This window comes from Lepidochelys kempii, chromosome 8 (genome assembly GCF_965140285.1).
Source record: "Lepidochelys kempii isolate rLepKem1 chromosome 8, rLepKem1.hap1, whole genome shotgun sequence".
Classification (NCBI taxonomy): Eukaryota; Metazoa; Chordata; order Testudines; family Cheloniidae; genus Lepidochelys; species Lepidochelys kempii.
In genome coordinates this window covers 107,174,551-107,191,207 of record NC_136387.1, presented here as the reverse complement: position 1 = coordinate 107,191,207, position 16,657 = coordinate 107,174,551, and the positions used below count along the sequence as shown (strand labels likewise).

At 51.5% G+C, this 16,657-nt stretch overlaps 1 protein-coding gene across 11 annotated transcripts in view; it reads left to right on the top strand.

Moving 5' to 3' along the window:
- Positions 1-16,657, top strand: part of PTPRF (protein tyrosine phosphatase receptor type F) — a 427,370-nt gene that overhangs the window by 354,631 nt on the left and 56,082 nt on the right. For 6 of the 11 annotated variants that reach the window (XM_073357992.2, XM_073357989.2, XM_073357985.2 and 3 more), the window contains 4 exons: positions 3,502-3,528; positions 6,432-6,549; positions 8,805-9,383; positions 9,932-10,029. In XM_073357992.2, coding sequence (XP_073214093.1) covers positions 3,502-3,528; positions 6,432-6,549; positions 8,805-9,383; positions 9,932-10,029 — 822 coding nt within the window. The remainder of the gene's footprint in view (positions 1-3,501; positions 3,529-6,431; positions 6,550-8,804; positions 9,384-9,931; positions 10,030-16,657) is intronic. The other 5 variants (XM_073357995.2, XM_073357994.2, XM_073357990.2 and 2 more) reach the window with 1 other exon arrangement.

Here is a 16,657-nt window from a genome sequence, read left to right as displayed (position 1 = left end):
ACGAGGTAATTGAGCTGGTTTAGGAGGGAAATGTTTTTATCTGCAGGTGATATTTTCGTAATGAAACTGAATTTATAACTGAGTCTGTGGCCAGGCATGGCATCTCAAATATGTTCCGACAGGATCTAGCCCCACTGTCATCTGAAAGAAAATTACAGTATGCAGAAGATGTAAATTTAAATGGCTCCATCATTTTAAAAATTCATCCTCAAATCTCCTGCATACAGCTATTGCACATACATTGTTGGCTTATTACACCCCCCTCCGTGTGGTGTGAGGAGGTTAGTGGGGGCACTGGCCTTCAGAACCTGCATCTCCTCCATTGTCCAGCACACAGGCGTGGGGTTGGCGGCTCAGTGGTGCTGCTGCAGGTGTTCTCATTCGGAGTCTGGACAAACACTCAGGCAGTATTTGGGACAGTGCTTTAATCAAGCGTCATAAAATGCGTGTTCTCCCCTCCTGCCAGAGGCGCAGCGCTTGGAGCAGGAATGGATTCCTGAAAGGACAAGCTGCCGGTCCTTTGATCCTTTCCCTAGCAAGCTGTCGGCCAATGGAGTGACCTCCAAAGGCTGTTCACCTGCACACAGCACACTTCGCCCAGCTTAGGATGGTTAGCACAGGTAGAACTTGAGCCAGGCAGAATGTAATTACTTGAGTTGGACTGAAGACAGAACACTGGCGATAACACCCAGACCTTATGAAAGAGGATCTTTAATGATGGCATTTGGTCAGGACCTTGGTTTTATATGACATCTCTGGGGATGACCTGACCTCTTCCTTGAAAGAGACTTTTAAGATGGTTTATGGGCACAATTTTAGTTGCCATATAATGCCATTCTGTAGGTGCAATGTAATAGAAATTCAGAAGAGCAGTTTAGCCAATAGCTGGTTCCCACTGAATTTAGAGATTAAAACAGTAAAACGTTGAAGACGTGTCATGCATTTTAATACTCTGCGAGTTTACAAGAGCCCCCGTCATTCAGACATGGCCCGGTCTGTGAGAGCACCTCGTGGTTCTGCTAACATTAGCTCTTCTAGAGCCTCTGCAGCTCTCCAGGCCCTTTGTAAACATGCATGGGGCTTTGGGGTGTGAACACTACCTATCACTGAGGGCTGGGAGTGCGGCAAAGAGCGGGGAAGTGACTTTCCCAGGGCCTCACCACAAATCAGCAGCAGAGCTAAGAGCAGAACTCTGATTCCTGACTCTAGTTCCTGTGCGTTAACCACTAGACAATGCTTCCTCTGGGCAGACGCCATAGCTCACGTAACTTAATGCACTGCCTTAGCCAAAGGAACCTTGCCATGATCTCGGTGGCCATTCCCTCTGTGTGCAGCCTACAAGAACCTAGCTGCCAGCATGTACAGTGGTAGCCTAGCCCTGCGTGAGGTTTAGTGACCGAGATGCCATTGGATGCCTTGCAAGCTCGAGTCCGTTTGTAGCAGTTATCAGAAATCTGTGTGCTGCCTCCCTAGGATGGCAGAGAAGCACTCTCTCCAGGAAACGTTTCGTAGCCTTGCCTGCGGGGAGCTCTTCTTCCTGCCACATGTGCTTTTACCACTTGCCATTCTTTTGTTACACAGTAGGGGGCGTTGATAACGTCAGGATTTCTCATCTAAATGTTCAGCAGGTTTGATGCTCTTGTTTCCAGGCTTGCTCAGCCTGCGATTTTGTATGAGCTGGGGGCCTCCTTTGTATTGTGTGTACGTGAGGTGGGGCTCGCAGCTCAGCTTTGTATGGGCCCGCCCCAGAGTGCCTCAACAACATCAGAACGGCCAGACTGGGTCAAACCAATGGTCCAGCTAGCCCAGTCCCCTGTCTACCGACAGCAGCCAGTGACAGGTGCCCCAGAGGGAACGAACAGAACAGGGCATCGCCCAGTGATCCATCCCCTGTCGCCCATTCCCAGCTCCTGGCAAACAGAGGCTAGGGACACCATCCCTGCCCATCCTGGCTAACAGCCATCGATGGACCTACGCTCCATGAATTTCTCTAGTTCTTTTTTGAACCCCGTTATAGTCGTGGCCTTCACAACATCCTCTGGCAAAGAGTTCCACAGACTGACTGTGTGTTGTGTGAAGAAATACTTCCTCTTGTTTTAAACCTGATGCCCATTAATTTCATTGGGTGACCCCTAGTCCTTGTGCTATATGGGGGAGTAAATAACATTTCCTTATTCATTTTCTCCCCTCCAGTCAAGATTTTTATAGCTCTCCATCGTATTCCCCCTTAGTCGTTCCTTTTCCAAGCTGAACAGTCCCTATCTTATTAATCTCTCCTCATACAGAAGCTGTTCCAGACCCCTCCTTATTTTTGTTGCCCTTTTCTGAACGTTTTCCAGTTCCAACAGATCTTTTTTGAGATGTGGTGACCACATCTGCACACAGTATTCAAGGTGTGGGCGAACCACGGATTTATATAGAAGCAATATAATTTTTTTTGTCTTATTATCTCTCCCTTTCTTAATGATTCCCAACATTCTGTTCGCTTTTTTGACGGCCGCTGCACACTGAGCAGATGTTTACAAAGAACTGTTCACAATGACTCCAAGATCTTTCTTGAGTGGTAAACAGCTAATTTAGATCCCATCAGTTTGTATGCATAGTTGGGATTATGTTTTCCAGTGTGCATTACTTTGCATTTATCAACATTGAATTTCATCAGCCATTTTGTTGTCCAGTAGTTTAGTGAGAACTCTTTGTAACTCTTCGCAATCTGCTTTGGACTTAACTATCTTGAGTAATTTTGTATCGTCTGCAAGTTTTGCCACCTCATTGTTCACCCCCTTCTCCAGATCTGCCTTCTTGCAGATGATGTAGTATCAAAAGCCTTTTGAACGTTGCATCAGCACTTCCTCTACAATGAACCCCTCCATTATTTACTGTGTTAATAGCACTGGTTTCCAATGAGAGACAATGGCTGGAAAGTCACCATATACAACACTCTGGAGCAGAGAGCAAATCTGTGATTGGCTTCTGGGCCAAAAATCTCTCTTAGTTCCCTGGGTGGTGGCAATAGGGGAAGTCCTAGTGAAGATAGCTCTCTAGGCAGCCATCATTGTCCAGAGCAGATCTAGGTGACCCAGGGAGTGTAACATTCAGATCTTGTCTGTGCCAGTGCTCCCCTGATTGCTAGCACCGGTGGAGCTAGCAGAAAAGGCAAGCTGTAGGCAAGGCTGAAGAGAGGGAGGGACCCAGAGACCCTGTCTGCAGAGTTAGCAAGTGGTCACCTCTCCATCTTTGTGAGAGGGAAGCTGCTTGGCCCTGCTTTGTCTGTGTTTTCTCAGCGCCGCTGCACAGGCTGGCTGCATGTCGGGGATTGCACTGTATCCCATGTCTGGCCTTGGGTACAGCCTGCGCTGAGTGATCCTCTTGTGTGTACGTGTTATAACCCCACACCCTGTCCTGCTAACCCAGGCTGTTGTCATTCTCACCCCTTCCTAGAAGTCCTCCCTTAAAATTCTGTCTTCATTTTTCTCTCCTCCTTCCTTTCTCCCCCATCAGTGGAGGGCTGAGGACTCCATCGACCATGTAAGTACCACTCGTGTGTGTTCTAGTTTGGATCAGAGGGGTCTGGCAAATCGATGTATGAATTTTGTAGACATAGTGCTGTCAAAACATCCCTTTCACTCCCTTAATGAGGTTGGAGAGTTGCACTGTGAAGACTTCCACAAGCAGCAAATCCAGAGAAAATTGGCATTTAGATTGCTGCGAAATGCAGAAAAGCAATTGACATTTTCTATAATCTGTGTTTCCAGCTTGTCGCAGTGCAATTTTAGGCAGACTCAAGTGATCGACTCAGGAGGTGCATCCTCCTCTCTGCAGTAGTTGGCCCAGCTGGTTGTATGGTAACATCAGATATATAATCTTTAAACCTCATTGATCCAAGTCATGAAAAATAACCTGCGCGCTCAGCCGTGACCTTTGGCTGAAACAGAGACTGTAATAGGAAAACAATCACATTTAAATAGTTAAATCCAGTTTTTCCCAAATAATTTTGAAATATAAATTTGGAGGAACAAACTAGAAAATGACCTTTTTAGAGTCAGCAATTCAATTACACACCCCACTGTGGGCTTTCCAGGCCCAGTCCATTTCTCCTGCTGTTTAAACTGAGGAGTTTTGGTAGGAGTGGTTTTGTGATGACAGCCCTATGTTTCCATTGTGCAATCATCTCTTCCTTGATCCATCCTCATCTTACTTCCCCCTCCTTTGCTCCCCATGGTATGCTCTTGCATGAGAATTTCTCTTTGCATGGATTTGGGAGAAGTTAATCTTTTTGGGAGGTTCCGAGTCTGCAGGTTCTTTGTGGGGTGCTCTCCGTGGCTCTGTGGGCACCAGTTGTCCTGCACACTTGTTCGCTCTCACAGACGCCGGGTGTGGAGTGGAGAGGTGGAATTTCGCTCATGCTCTGATTTTGATGTTGTTCTTATTGGTGCTTGTTGATTTGTATCTCTGGCTTTGCTGGTTCCACAATGACAATCCGGTGGCTTGGGCAAAGTAAGGCTGGGCAGGCACCTCGCAGGTGGGTCTGGATGGAATCGGGGGCCTGATGCTGCTGGTGTTTGGGAGACCAATTAATGGGAGAGCAGCAATGATTCCAGAATGAACAAACGAAAGATCCTTTGAAAGGCCTTTAAGGAATCCCTGGAAAGTAGACACAAGTCCCAGGAGGCATCCCATCTCCCCACCCCCACAGCACCAGTCCTTCCCTGGCCCCTTCACACATGATTCACCCTCTCTTGTCACCCTGTCCCATGTTATTCCTTGTGTTTGTTTTCATCTGGTCGTAGTGCATCTCTCGTACCCTGGCCAGTAGCTTTACCGTGGTTGGGTCTGAACAGCTGAGCCTGTGGCATGGCAGAGAGTGGGGTCTGTCCTGCATGGCCCTGCTCAGCTGGGGAGTCAAGTGGGGTTTTACCTTTCCAAGAACGTCCCTATGTTGTCCATTAGGCAATATGGATAAAAAGTGGGAGAGGCTGTGGGGAGCTCCACAGTGGAAGGTCTGATAGGCTTTGGTGGAGGTAAATCAGTGGCCCCTGTGGAGCGGGGATGCAGAGGGAACGCACCAGAGGCCAGGCTCTGTCCAACAGAGATAATTAGTGTGCACTGAGGTGTCCAGTCCCATCCCCTGCCCCACGTCACTGCTCGCCGGTTAGCCAGGACAGCTTTGGGGGAGCTCAGCAGGGTGTTACAGCCTTGCCCTGGCCTAGGCAGCTTTCCCTGTCTTCAGGGGGCTATGCTTACCAAGGCAGATCCCATTCGTAACATCAGTGACAGAGAAGTCCTAGGGGTCGTTTTCCTCAGCCTGTCCGCAGAGTCTGGGAACCGCTTGGCTGCCAGTCCCAGGGCCCTTCGCGGGTGGCGGAGTCACCTTCAATAGAAAAGGGCAGGTGGTCATGCTCGGTTCTTTGATTTCAATGTGCCTAGGGGGCTCATGCCCTCCTGGTGCCCCGGGAAGGGTGAAGCTGGGGGTGGGGCTGCACGGCAGCGAGGCACTCTCAGCAGGAGCGGACACGTTCTGAGCACGTCATCCTCGCCAAGCCTCAGTTACTTCACTGCTAGCAGGGCCTTTCCTCCACCGCCAGCAGCATAGTGCTTCCGCGGCTGTGCCTTGGGGCAGCTGTTGGGCTGAGCTGGAGTGATCCCAAGTTACTGGCCCCTGGCCAAGCCCACCCCTGAGAACTTGCCCCACCTTGTGCATACATGGACCCTCCCTGGCAGCAATGCTGCAGCGGAGTTTCAGCCTGGGGGGGCCTGAGCAGCAATGCCCTGACAAGCCCGTTTCTTGGACCACAGCGGCTCCCCCACCCTGGGTTGTCTCCCAGGAGTTCCCAGCAGGACTCCAGGCACCTTCAAATTCCAAAATCAGCCCCAGTGAGGGTTGCACTGATGTACCCTGAGCTGGCCTTCTGCTTTTGTTGGTGGCTTTGATTTGTTATGATCCACTTGCTGGGTCCTGGCTGTCCCTGAGGGCTTTGCCTAGAGTGCATTTTCCAACCAAAACTTCCTGGAAACAGCAGCTGTGGAGGCAAGGGTGGGGTCGAGGCTCAGAGGAGTTACTCAGAGCCGGTTAGGGATGGCCCTCGTGCCCTCTCAGCCTCTGTTTCTAGGCAAGTTTGCACAGGTCTGGTGGCAGCTTTGGATACAGGCACAAAACCCTGAGTGTCGGAGAGGTGACATCTTTGTGAGAGGGCGAGTGAGATGTTAGAAATGGAGCCACTGGAATAAATGTTGTCATTGTGCCGTTAACGCCGCACGGGCGTGAGGTTAGAGACCTGCAGGGGGTGTGATGCACGCAACAAACCCAGCCATCATCAGTGCGTCTCTGACTGAAGGCCTTCAGATGCCGGGCCTCCTTCCTGTATCCCAAGCAGTAACCAGATTTGTTTCTTGTTGCTTATTTTCTGCTCACCTTATGAACGGTCCCGCAGGAAACCATCATAGGAGGCCTTCTACCTGAAACCACCTATTCCATCACTGTCGCAGCCTATACCACCAAGGGAGATGGGGCACGCAGCAAACCCAAAGTCGTCACTACGACAGGGGCGGGTGAGTGTGTGGTGCTGCTGGGTGGGTTTATGAAATTCCTTGGGACCTGGCACACCTGATACTGCTGAGGGCGCACCTTTGAAAGGAGTGGGCAGGATGGGGAATGTCATGGGGATTTGTACTTCTGCAGTGGGGGCAAAGGATGAGAGTGCAATCTGCATCCCTTACGCACAGGCTTTACATGTGGATCAGTTGTGCAGGGTTCACACACAGCAGGGGTGTGGACAGACACTGGGTGGGCAAAAGGGGAGAAAAAGCAGCTGCCCTTTAGAAGAGATCTATGAAAACCTTTCAGCCTTAACGTACCCACTCAGTGCTGGGAGTAGGGAAGGGAAAGCCAGGTCCTAGACACCAGACCTCACCTGACTCTGAAATTAAGTCCTCCTCACACAGCTTTCTGATGCCCTGACGCCTGGTTTGGGGCGGTTGGAGGGATTAGCCACCGTGGCTGTAGAGCCTCCTGCAACAGCCTTCATTGCACTGAAGGGTTTTTGAGAGGCAGTTAGAAGTGGATCCAGCCTCGACATGTCACTAGACAAGCCCAGCTTAAACCAACACCTGCTGCTGCAGAAGTGCAGCAAAATGCCATATGCAGTCTTTGGATCCTGCTGAATCCAGCCATAGTTTGTTTCCAAAGTTCTACTGTCTAAACAGACAAGCGTATCCAGTGTTAGTGCCCAGAGGAGCCCAGGCCCTGGTTCAGGGACATCACAAGAACACATCAGGCATTTGGCTTTTCTCTGGAAACATGATGGGAGCAGATTTGGGTGGTTGTCAGGAGAGAGGATCAGCTAGCCGGCATTGTCTAGTCATTCATTTTTGGATCACTAGCCCTGACCTACACGTGGTAGTCCTGCTGATTGGCAGACTAACCCCAGGCATAATGTTTATTGCTCATTATAATGGGAATGCATTTTGCATGAACTGGAAATCTGAGTTCCTGGAGCATTTAACCCAGGAACAGCTCACTCTCTGTGCTGCTCCAGATGGCACCAGGATAACTCCAGAGGTCATTTCCATTGTCAGCATCTCAGCTGCTCTATTCTGCAGGCCTCACGAGGACGTACATTCTGTTGAGTTAACACAGCTGTCCTGCAAACAGGAGAAGCTTCCTAAACATCCCAGTGCTACACAGTAAACTGCAGCAGATTGTCCCACCTCGTGATGCACATTTAAAGATAACAATATGTTGAATCAACTTTGAAAAATCATCTGTCCCTAACTCTTGACTGCTATTAGCAATTGTGTTGTGAGTTCGAGTAATGGAGAGAGCGACATTAGCAATGCATATTGAATTAGATGTACTTGAATAGTAGCAGAGTCCCCTCCTACAGATTTGTCCAGCTCCTCGGGACCTCAGAAGGGAACAGTGTTATGGGCTTCTGAGGGCAGAATTGGGCCAGAACACCATCAAATACAGTGTCTGGTTTATTACTACCAGGACATTATCCCACTGATTAGGGGTGTTTTCCATATCAGTTGGATCGTATACAAATCTGTTCTCCCTCGGAATGGTGACACCCTTTGTGTAAGGAGTGAGGAATCCAGGTATTAAATCCTCAATTCCAAACTAACGGTTCTTAACCTGGGAAGGCAGCAGCCCTTCACTTGTGCAGCATGAGCAGAATTTCAGTGGCTTGACTGTTGCTGCTCCCCAGTCACATCGACATTCACATCATGATTTGGTTCATCAGCTAAAGCAAAATACATTCTGATTGCTAACAGCCCACTCCGCACCACTTACAGCCTCTGCAGATGGTAAAATTACAAGGTTTGGGGGTGACATTTTTCCGCACCCAGATAGATCAGGATGCTGGGTATGGGCTTTTGGGCATCTGTGGCAACACTAGTACCTCAGGGTCCAGGTTTTCCTGGTGCTGTGGCACTTGTCTGCAGCGAGGGTGTCGCTTGGAGAGGTCCACATAATCCAGAATGATCTGTGAGACAGATATGGGTTTTGAGGTGCAATTAAGCCATTGTACGTCTGGGTCTGGATTTTTATGTTGTAATGTCAGCTGCTGCATTCATTGCCCATTTAGACAGTAAAATTTGGGGAATCTGAACCCAGAATTTGCTGGATCCAGCTTTTATCAGCACTTGGATTTGGGTCCATCTAGGTTGTATGCTGCACTCACCACTGTATTATCTGAGCACAAAGTTACACCAATCCTGGATCCAGTAGACCTGAGTTTTCTCTCCTCTCTTTCCGGCAGCAGGATGGGTTTGTGGGTGGTCACAGTGTCTTTCTGTTCCAGTCCCAGGCAAGCCCACCATGATGATTAGCACAACAGCCATGAACACCGCTCTCATCCAGTGGCACCCCCCCAAGGAGATGGTCGGGGAGCTGCTGGGGTACCGGCTGCAGTACAAACGCACCGACGAGGAGAAGATGAACATCATGGACTTTGGGAAAAATGACCATCACTACACTGTGACCAGGCTGCACAAAGGTGCCACCTACATCTTCAAGCTGTCTGCCAAGAACAGAGCCGGTCCAGGGGAGGAGTTTGAGAAGGAGATCACCACGACAGAGGACTTGCCCAGTGGCTTCCCGCAGAACCTGCGTGTGGTTGGGCTCACCACCTCCACCACAGAGGTGGCCTGGGACCCCCCAGTGCTGGCAGAGCGAAATGGGAGAATTACCAACTACACGGTTATGTACAGAGACATCAACAGCCAGCAGGAGCTGACCAACGTCACCAAGGACACGAGCATCATGCTGACCAACCTCAGACCTGACACCACTTATGACATAAAAGTGAGGGCCAGCACCAGCAAGGGGGTGGGGCCGCTCAGCCCTAGCATCCAGTCCCGGACCATGCCTGTTGAGCAAGGTAACAAGCCTTACAGTCCAGCCTCATCTCCAGCCGGTGCCCCTCCCTTTGGTGTGGCAGGCTGGATTCCTCCTGGCTCTGGCTAACAAGGCTGTACGTCATCTCATTTCCTCTAGTAAAAGTGGCTCGGCACAGGGAGCCTCGCTGAAGGCTTCCCTCACATTGCCTGTTACTAGGAGGAGGATTTTTGGTGGGAACATAATTGCCTCTGTCACTTCACACGCACACTCCCATTGCATCTGTACATGAAAGGGTCTCTGCTGACTCTGGTGCAGACCTACAAGTTCCAGCTCCTGAGAGCTGCTGGCTTTTGGTCCTGGCAAAGGGCCAAGAGAGTTGTCGGGGGGGAGAGGAAAGCTGCAGTTCAGTCTAGAGCTGCCGTTCTCTGATGTTGGAGAATGTAGTCACCATCAGAAACTCGGCTGGGGGAAAGGCTGCTGCGCTCCTCTGCTTGTCTCCTTTCCTGCTGCTGCTGAGTTCAGTACCCCGTGCTGCTGAGTTCCTGCTGGGCCGTGCAGGCAGCTCACAGGTGTTGTTTTTAATTTCAGTGTTTGCTAAAAACTTCCGCGTCAACGCCGTGATGAAAACATCAGTGTTGCTGAGCTGGGAAGTGCCTGATTCCTACAAGTCGGTGGTGCCTTTCAAGGTAAGGACCAACTGCACGGGATGCCCCCATGGGAGGGCAGCAGCACCTCTACTGACTGCCTGTCACATGGCAGCGCCAGGCTGCCAGGCAAATGGTTGGCTGAGCAAGGCCTCCGAGCACAGAAATAAGGAACTGCTGATGCTTTGGAAAGCAAAGATACTAAGCCAGAGGTGCTGCTGGTTTCTCACCCTCCTTCCTGGCATCCTGCAGCTGCTTGGTTTACTCCTGCCTTCCTGGTCTCTGGCAGGGTTGCAAGCCAGAGCCATACCAGTGAAGGGGGTCAGCAGTGTTGAGTCAAACAATGAAAATGATTGCTCTGAGGCCAGCAGGAAAAGCCAAATGGGACAGGCTTGTGTCATGTGCTAAGTCAAGGTGGCGTGTGCCATGTTAGGTCATGTTCTTTAGAATGTGCGTAAGTGCTGGGAGGTTCCTTCTAGATAGGTCATTAAGTGGCCCTAGAGGGTTGCTAATAGAGACAGGCCCAGGTTGCAGACACTGAGCGAGCTCACCATCAGCTATAGACCTGAGCAGAGGAACATTTACTCCAGGTGCTAAGCCTCCACCCTTCCCTGGTGTGGGCCCACTGGTTCCTTTCCACGGTATATTCTCCAAAGCATCCCCCTGCTCTGCTCTTACCACCTGGGGAAGAGGGAGACTTGTGCAGTCCTCCCAAGGCTGTTATTAATACCTCTCCCCTGCTCAGCTTTGGTAGGGGCTTATACAGTCTGCCAGTGCCAGCCCCACTAGGTGTCTGGAGTCTGGCTGGACAAAGATCCCACTTCCAGCTGGCAATGCCTGCGTGAGGCGCTCCTGTTCTCAGTATCCTAGCAGGCTCTGCATTTGTTTGTAATCCAGGCTGGCGCTGTGGCACAGCGGAGCTGGTGGTGTCTTACAGCTTTGTGCCCTCAGAGAGGGGGAGAGGGAAATGCTCTCTGGACATAAGGGGAAATCCCAAGGCTGCAGAGCGTCCATGAGACAGCTGGAAATGTGATCTCATCACAGGACCTGAACAAGGCAGAACAGCCTGAAAACCAGGCAGCAACTCGACTTTAGAGTGGCTCCCTTTGCCCCGGCCCTGGCTAACCAGATCGCCTGCTCACCACAGAGCTATCAGAGCAAGGGCACAATCCCAAGCGGTGGTTCCATTTTAGCAGTACATAGTCCCCCTCTCTGATGGCTACCTGGGCAGACCCTGCACAAATGGCTGCTGCTCTCACTTGTCCGGCCCAATGCTGGGTGTTATATCAGCCTCCGGGCCCACAATGGCTTATTCCCATGGGCCCAAGCTGCCCGTGTCCCTTCAACAGCCCCAGCTGGGTGTAGGGCGCAGCCGAGGCACGCAGGGTGGGGGATTTCTGCAGAGGTGATCCGGGCTGTGGGGGGAGAATCTTGCAGACAGAAGCACTGTATCTCTGCTCAGAGTTTGCTGTGCCGACGGGCGCTGATGGGCATGCAGACTGACTCGCTGAACCCATACAGAGATGATCGCTAACACTTCTGGGCATTGCGCCACCTTGAATTCTGAAACGTGAGTTCTCTGTGCCCCCCCCCCATCGCTGTAGTGGTGGAGCAGCTCACAAGCACTGATGAATTTACACCCACCCACCCACCCCCAAGAGGCAGGAAAACATTACCCCCATTTCACAGATGGGCACTAGGCCCAGAGACACACAGGGAGCCTGAGTAGAGCCAGAGATGAAAACCCAGTCTCTTGAGTCTGAGTCCAGAGCTTCCTTCTCCACAACCTGAACATCTCCCTGCCTAGCAGTGAAATCAAGGTCACCAGTTTCCTGTGGTGAGAGTGAACATGTCTCCAAGGGGAGTTCTGTGCTCACCTGTGTGTGGGCAGGGGGTGCGATGCAGGGTGCATTGCCCATCCATGCTGCATGTGTAGGAAGCGCATGGAATGGATGAGTTGAATGCCAAGGGATATGACCACACCACAGGGCAGTTTCTCCACAGCAAGTGGGGGAAGCGTCTGGAATGGCTGCCTGTGTTTGTGTATCTCTCCCCTGCTTGCTGCTAATCACGCCCCATTTCAATCCTGCCTCTCAGTTAGAACGCTGAGTCGGAATCACTTTGAATTTGCAGAGTTTAGCTGGAAAGAGACAGGGAATCAGAGAAGGCATGGCACTCACAGCTTCCCGGGGCTGCCATGTTTGGACAGACAGGAGTCTCATTGGGACGGAGGGAATAGCCCAGATCCCAGTTTGTGCAGTGTGTTGAATGGCCAGTTTGGTTTCCTTATTCTAGCCACAGTGGTTTCCCCTCCAAGTGCTCTGGGTGGGGTGCTGCAACTTGTGGGGGTGGGTAGAGCAGGTCAGGTGCCAGAAGGAATAGTGCTGATGCCTTGTCTCTGCCTTGTAGCCAAACACGAGCAGTGATTCATTCCGTGTCTGCCCCTGCTGTGACCCAGGAGTAGATGGTGCTAGTTACCTGTCAGCTGAGAGCAACCATGCACACGGGAGGGTGGTTAAAGATATTTCTCCAGTAGTATCTTTCTTCTGTTAATACTCCCAGAAATGCAGGTGCATGTGGGCTTAGAGGAACAGCCCCTGGACTTTGACTGCACTGATAGAAGTCTCAACCTTCAGGAGTTTGTTTTACAAACAAGGTTCACCTCTTTACTCTCTGCTTAATGCAGGCACATGAGAGGCAGAGGACAGAGCCTAATAACCACAGCAGATAAATCTCCCTGGGAACAATTAGTATTATCTGCACTTGATAAACAGTCTCACACTAAATCTACATCCCAAAGGGTGTCACATTCCATGTTAACCGATTTAATTAATAGGGATTTTGTTCTGATTGTGAGTACTGGCACAACCTTGTGGGTTTTGGTTTTTTTTTTTGGGGGGGGGGGTGAATTGGAGACCTCTGGAATTTTCACTCCTCTCAAATCAGTAAAGCAGGTGTCAGTTCTCTTCAGGGAACTTCACAGCTTCATCTGGGCCCGGGATAAACTCCCTGAAAAGCGCTGCCTGGCTTTGGTGGGGCATTTTACAGGAGATGTTACATTCCAGCCCTCCGGGCCATACGCCTTGGACACTGTTCTTAGGTCCCAGGGATTTTCCTCCTTGCATATTTTCCAAGTAAAGGCGAAATTTGACAATTGCTGGATTCTCACCATTTTGAGCTAGGAGCTGGTTTGGGCACTTTCGGTGCTTTCACGTCAAATGTAAGGCCAGCCTTGGTGGTGATTTTTTCGTTTCCTTGATACACCTCCCTGGCCTTGCCTAGGACAGAGGCTGTGTGGGTTGTGGGCAGTATTGTTAGGTATTTTACAGGGGAGAAAAAGATTCTAACTCCCTGCCAAAGTGCAGAATTTGTTGTGTCTGCGCCATCCAAGACGGATGCTATCCAGCCTCTATTTGAAGGAGCTTCCAGGACGCCCCGAGGCGTCTGTTCCATTGTCCTACTGCTCGGACAGTCAGGAAGGTTTTCCTGAGATTCCCTCTCAAGCTGCTCTGTTTCAGTCGTTGCATGAGTCAGTTCAGCACATTTTCAGGTGAGCTTAGAAACAGCCACCTGAGTGGCAGCTAGCCTCCGCTGCGTTAACCAAGACTCCAGCCTTCAGCAAGGGCATTCGGGCCCACCTAGCGTTGCAAGCCTGTCTCTGTGAGCTAGAGCAGCTCTGACAGGGATTTTATAGCAGGCCAGGCGTGGGTCAGCCCAGTGTTCAGCAGTTTAAAGCCCTATGGCCACATTTCACTGCTGACTAAAGTAGGTGTCACTGAGCCGTTCTGCAACCTCTGGCTGGTAAGTTAGCTTCAGGCCCCTGGGCTCCCACGCAGCAGTGACTTTATCCCTATGCCCTTACATCATCGTACGGTTCATGGAGAGGCACTAACTAATGGTGCAGAGAAGGTAATGCAGATTGGCAGGTAAAGGAACACGGAACCGTTGTGGGGAGAGGGGCTGGGAGCGTTGTTCCGTTGTCTTTGGGCACACGTGTCTGGGCAAGGCAATGAACGTCATCTTCGGATGTCAGCAGGAGACCATGCAATGCAAGTTTATGTAGCTTTTCAACCAAACCCAGAGCAAGCAAGGAGACTCTGGCTGAAAGCCCCAGACTGTCCATCCAGTCTGCAGCACTCGTGGGCCTTCCTGCCCCCAGCCCCAGGGAAACACCGCACGCTTGTTCCTGTTCCTGGAGCTGCCGCGTTTCTGTACCAGCAGAGATGGCTGGTTGCTGACTCAGCAGACCGCGATGTCGCTCAGAAAGGACGGACACAGGCTTGACTTGGTGGCGAAAGCGCGGCCAGGGTCATTGTCAGCAAAGCTCGGAGTCAGTGCCCAGCTCGCTGGGTACCGGCACACTAACACGTGTACGCCTGTCCCCTAGGCCAATACAAAGCTGCCCCTCCTGTTATACAGCGATACAAACAAGTTACGTGCTACTCTCCAGATGTTACTAGTTACCATCCTTGTGCCTCACACCTAATAGTTCAGATAAAACCTCCTCATCCATTATCCTGACCTCCCCTCCGGATCTTACACGGGGTCCCACCCCGCCCTCTGAGGAGAGCATTAGGTGGTTACTTGAGAGGTCTGCGTCTTCTGTGTTTGCTTGGTCAGCTGATTCCTAGTGTTACTACTCTAACAATGCCCACTTTGGTTCACAGCCAACCTTGGCTCATACTTTTAACCATGCCTAGGGCTCCAGCAAGGCCTATAACCTTCACACGTGTGCATTTTATAGACAATATGCCTTCCTAAAGCACATGTGGAAGCCCTTTGGAATCACTTAGTTGTGGGAGACTGTGTGATGGGAGATCCCACCTGCTGCAGAGTCTGGGATGGGGAGCAGAGTTAGAGCCGGGTTTGTGTGACCTTCGTGTTTCAACTTTGTTCTTGTTTGAGTCTGAGCAGGTTTCCTGAGCTGAGGCAGGGAGCCAGGTAGGAATCTGCCTGTAGCCCAGCCCTGTTCTTGTCTGGAATATGTTGCCCACTGCTGCAATGTTCTGTTAGTGTTTGAAGGAGTTGATGCAAGGATAGACTGCAGAGCTGTAAAATAACCAGCTGTTTCTTCTGGCTTGGCTGAGTCTGGTGTGACTGAGCAGGAGGAAACCTGCCAACTACACATCTGAGATTCCAGAGGCTTTAAGAGGCATTTCTGGGTCGGATTCTTTGCACTCACTCTAGCGCCTGTCTGATGTGTCTCTCTGCAGAGACAGGGATTAAAGCCTCGGTAGAAATAGTCTCACAGCAGTCACAGCAGAGAACACTCCCTCTGCATCGCCTCTGCACTGGGGAGCCAGCAGGGCTCTCATCGCTGCAGGCATCCTTGTTAATTTAGCAGCGGGGACCCATCCCTAAAGCCCAGCACAAGTCAATGAGAACGTTGATCGTATCTGTCCCTCTCCTACTGAACCCTCCCCTTGTGCTCGGTTCCCAGCTGACCATCTCCTCTGGGATGCTGGAGAAGAGTCTGTATGTGAATGGACCAACCTCAGCAGAGTGCAGTGGCCAAAGCCTTCTGGCACTTGGCTACTTGGATAACCCAGAGCAGCACTGTACGCCTCACTCTACTCCCTGTGCCTGGCTGCCCCTTGGGGTTCTGCAGGGCCTGCTGCTCCACTTCTCTCTGGAGAGGCTAGCTCCTCTGAGGAGTTAATGAGTGGCACCTGCCCCAATGAGACACCAGCTTCTTCAGGGCTCTGCTGGCTGCTTGCAGTGTGGGCTGGCAGAAGTGTCCCACCTCCCTCTTGTGCTGCTTCGCCAGGCTCAGCTGCACCCAGAGGGGAGAAAGATTGCTGGGTCCCTTCTCTGGAGAGCCCAAAGGCAGAGCATGTTTGTTGGCCTGAGCCAGCTGTCTCCACCTGGGTGCTCCAGGCTCACCCCCTCCCTGGTTCTTGACAGCAGCTCTCAGTATATGGTATCTTCAGAGCGCTTTATGCGCGTTAATTGCTTAAGCAGCCTCTACTAGATTCAGGAACACCCCACAGAGTGCTGGGGATTGCCTCGCAGAAAGGAGCCGGCGTTCTGCTGCAGCCGAAGGTAGCTACAGGCCCTCCAGTCCTCTCACCAGCACTGCCTGTGTGTGGGGGGGGTTGCTTGTGTTTCTGACTCTGCCACGCGTTGCTGTTACAGCTGGGGTGGGGAGGTGTCCCCGTGCCGCTGGCTCTTCCAGTGAGAGTTTGAACCAGGGCTCAGATCCAGATTTTCAGCCTGAAACCAACGGAGCCCAGCAGATGCCTCTCTGCTCATGCAGAACAGCAGCTGGAGCAAATTCATACTGAGCACGTGGGGCAGCAGCAACCACCAAGGAGAGCCCACAGCACCACGCGTCCAGGAGAGCAGCTCTCGGTCAGCCAGCTAGGGTGGGTTGAGAAGGCAGCCACAGGGGCCTGGTTTCTTGTGTCCTCATGATACCACGTGGCAGTGCCCTGCTCCATGCCAACAGGAGAGTGCTCTGTGCTAAAGTCATTTCCCCGTTCTCTCCAGCAGTGACGCTGGGTGCAGTTCTTTGGAAGCCCACCCCAGGCAGAGGTCAGGTTTGAGCCCCAAGCGCTGTGCTTGGATTGCAGCGCGCCAGCAGCCATTGTCAGTGAGGCCGTGAGCCAGTGAGGTCGCGCTTGTGGATGTGTGAGATGCGTTACTAATTGGTCAGAGGCATTATTCTAGG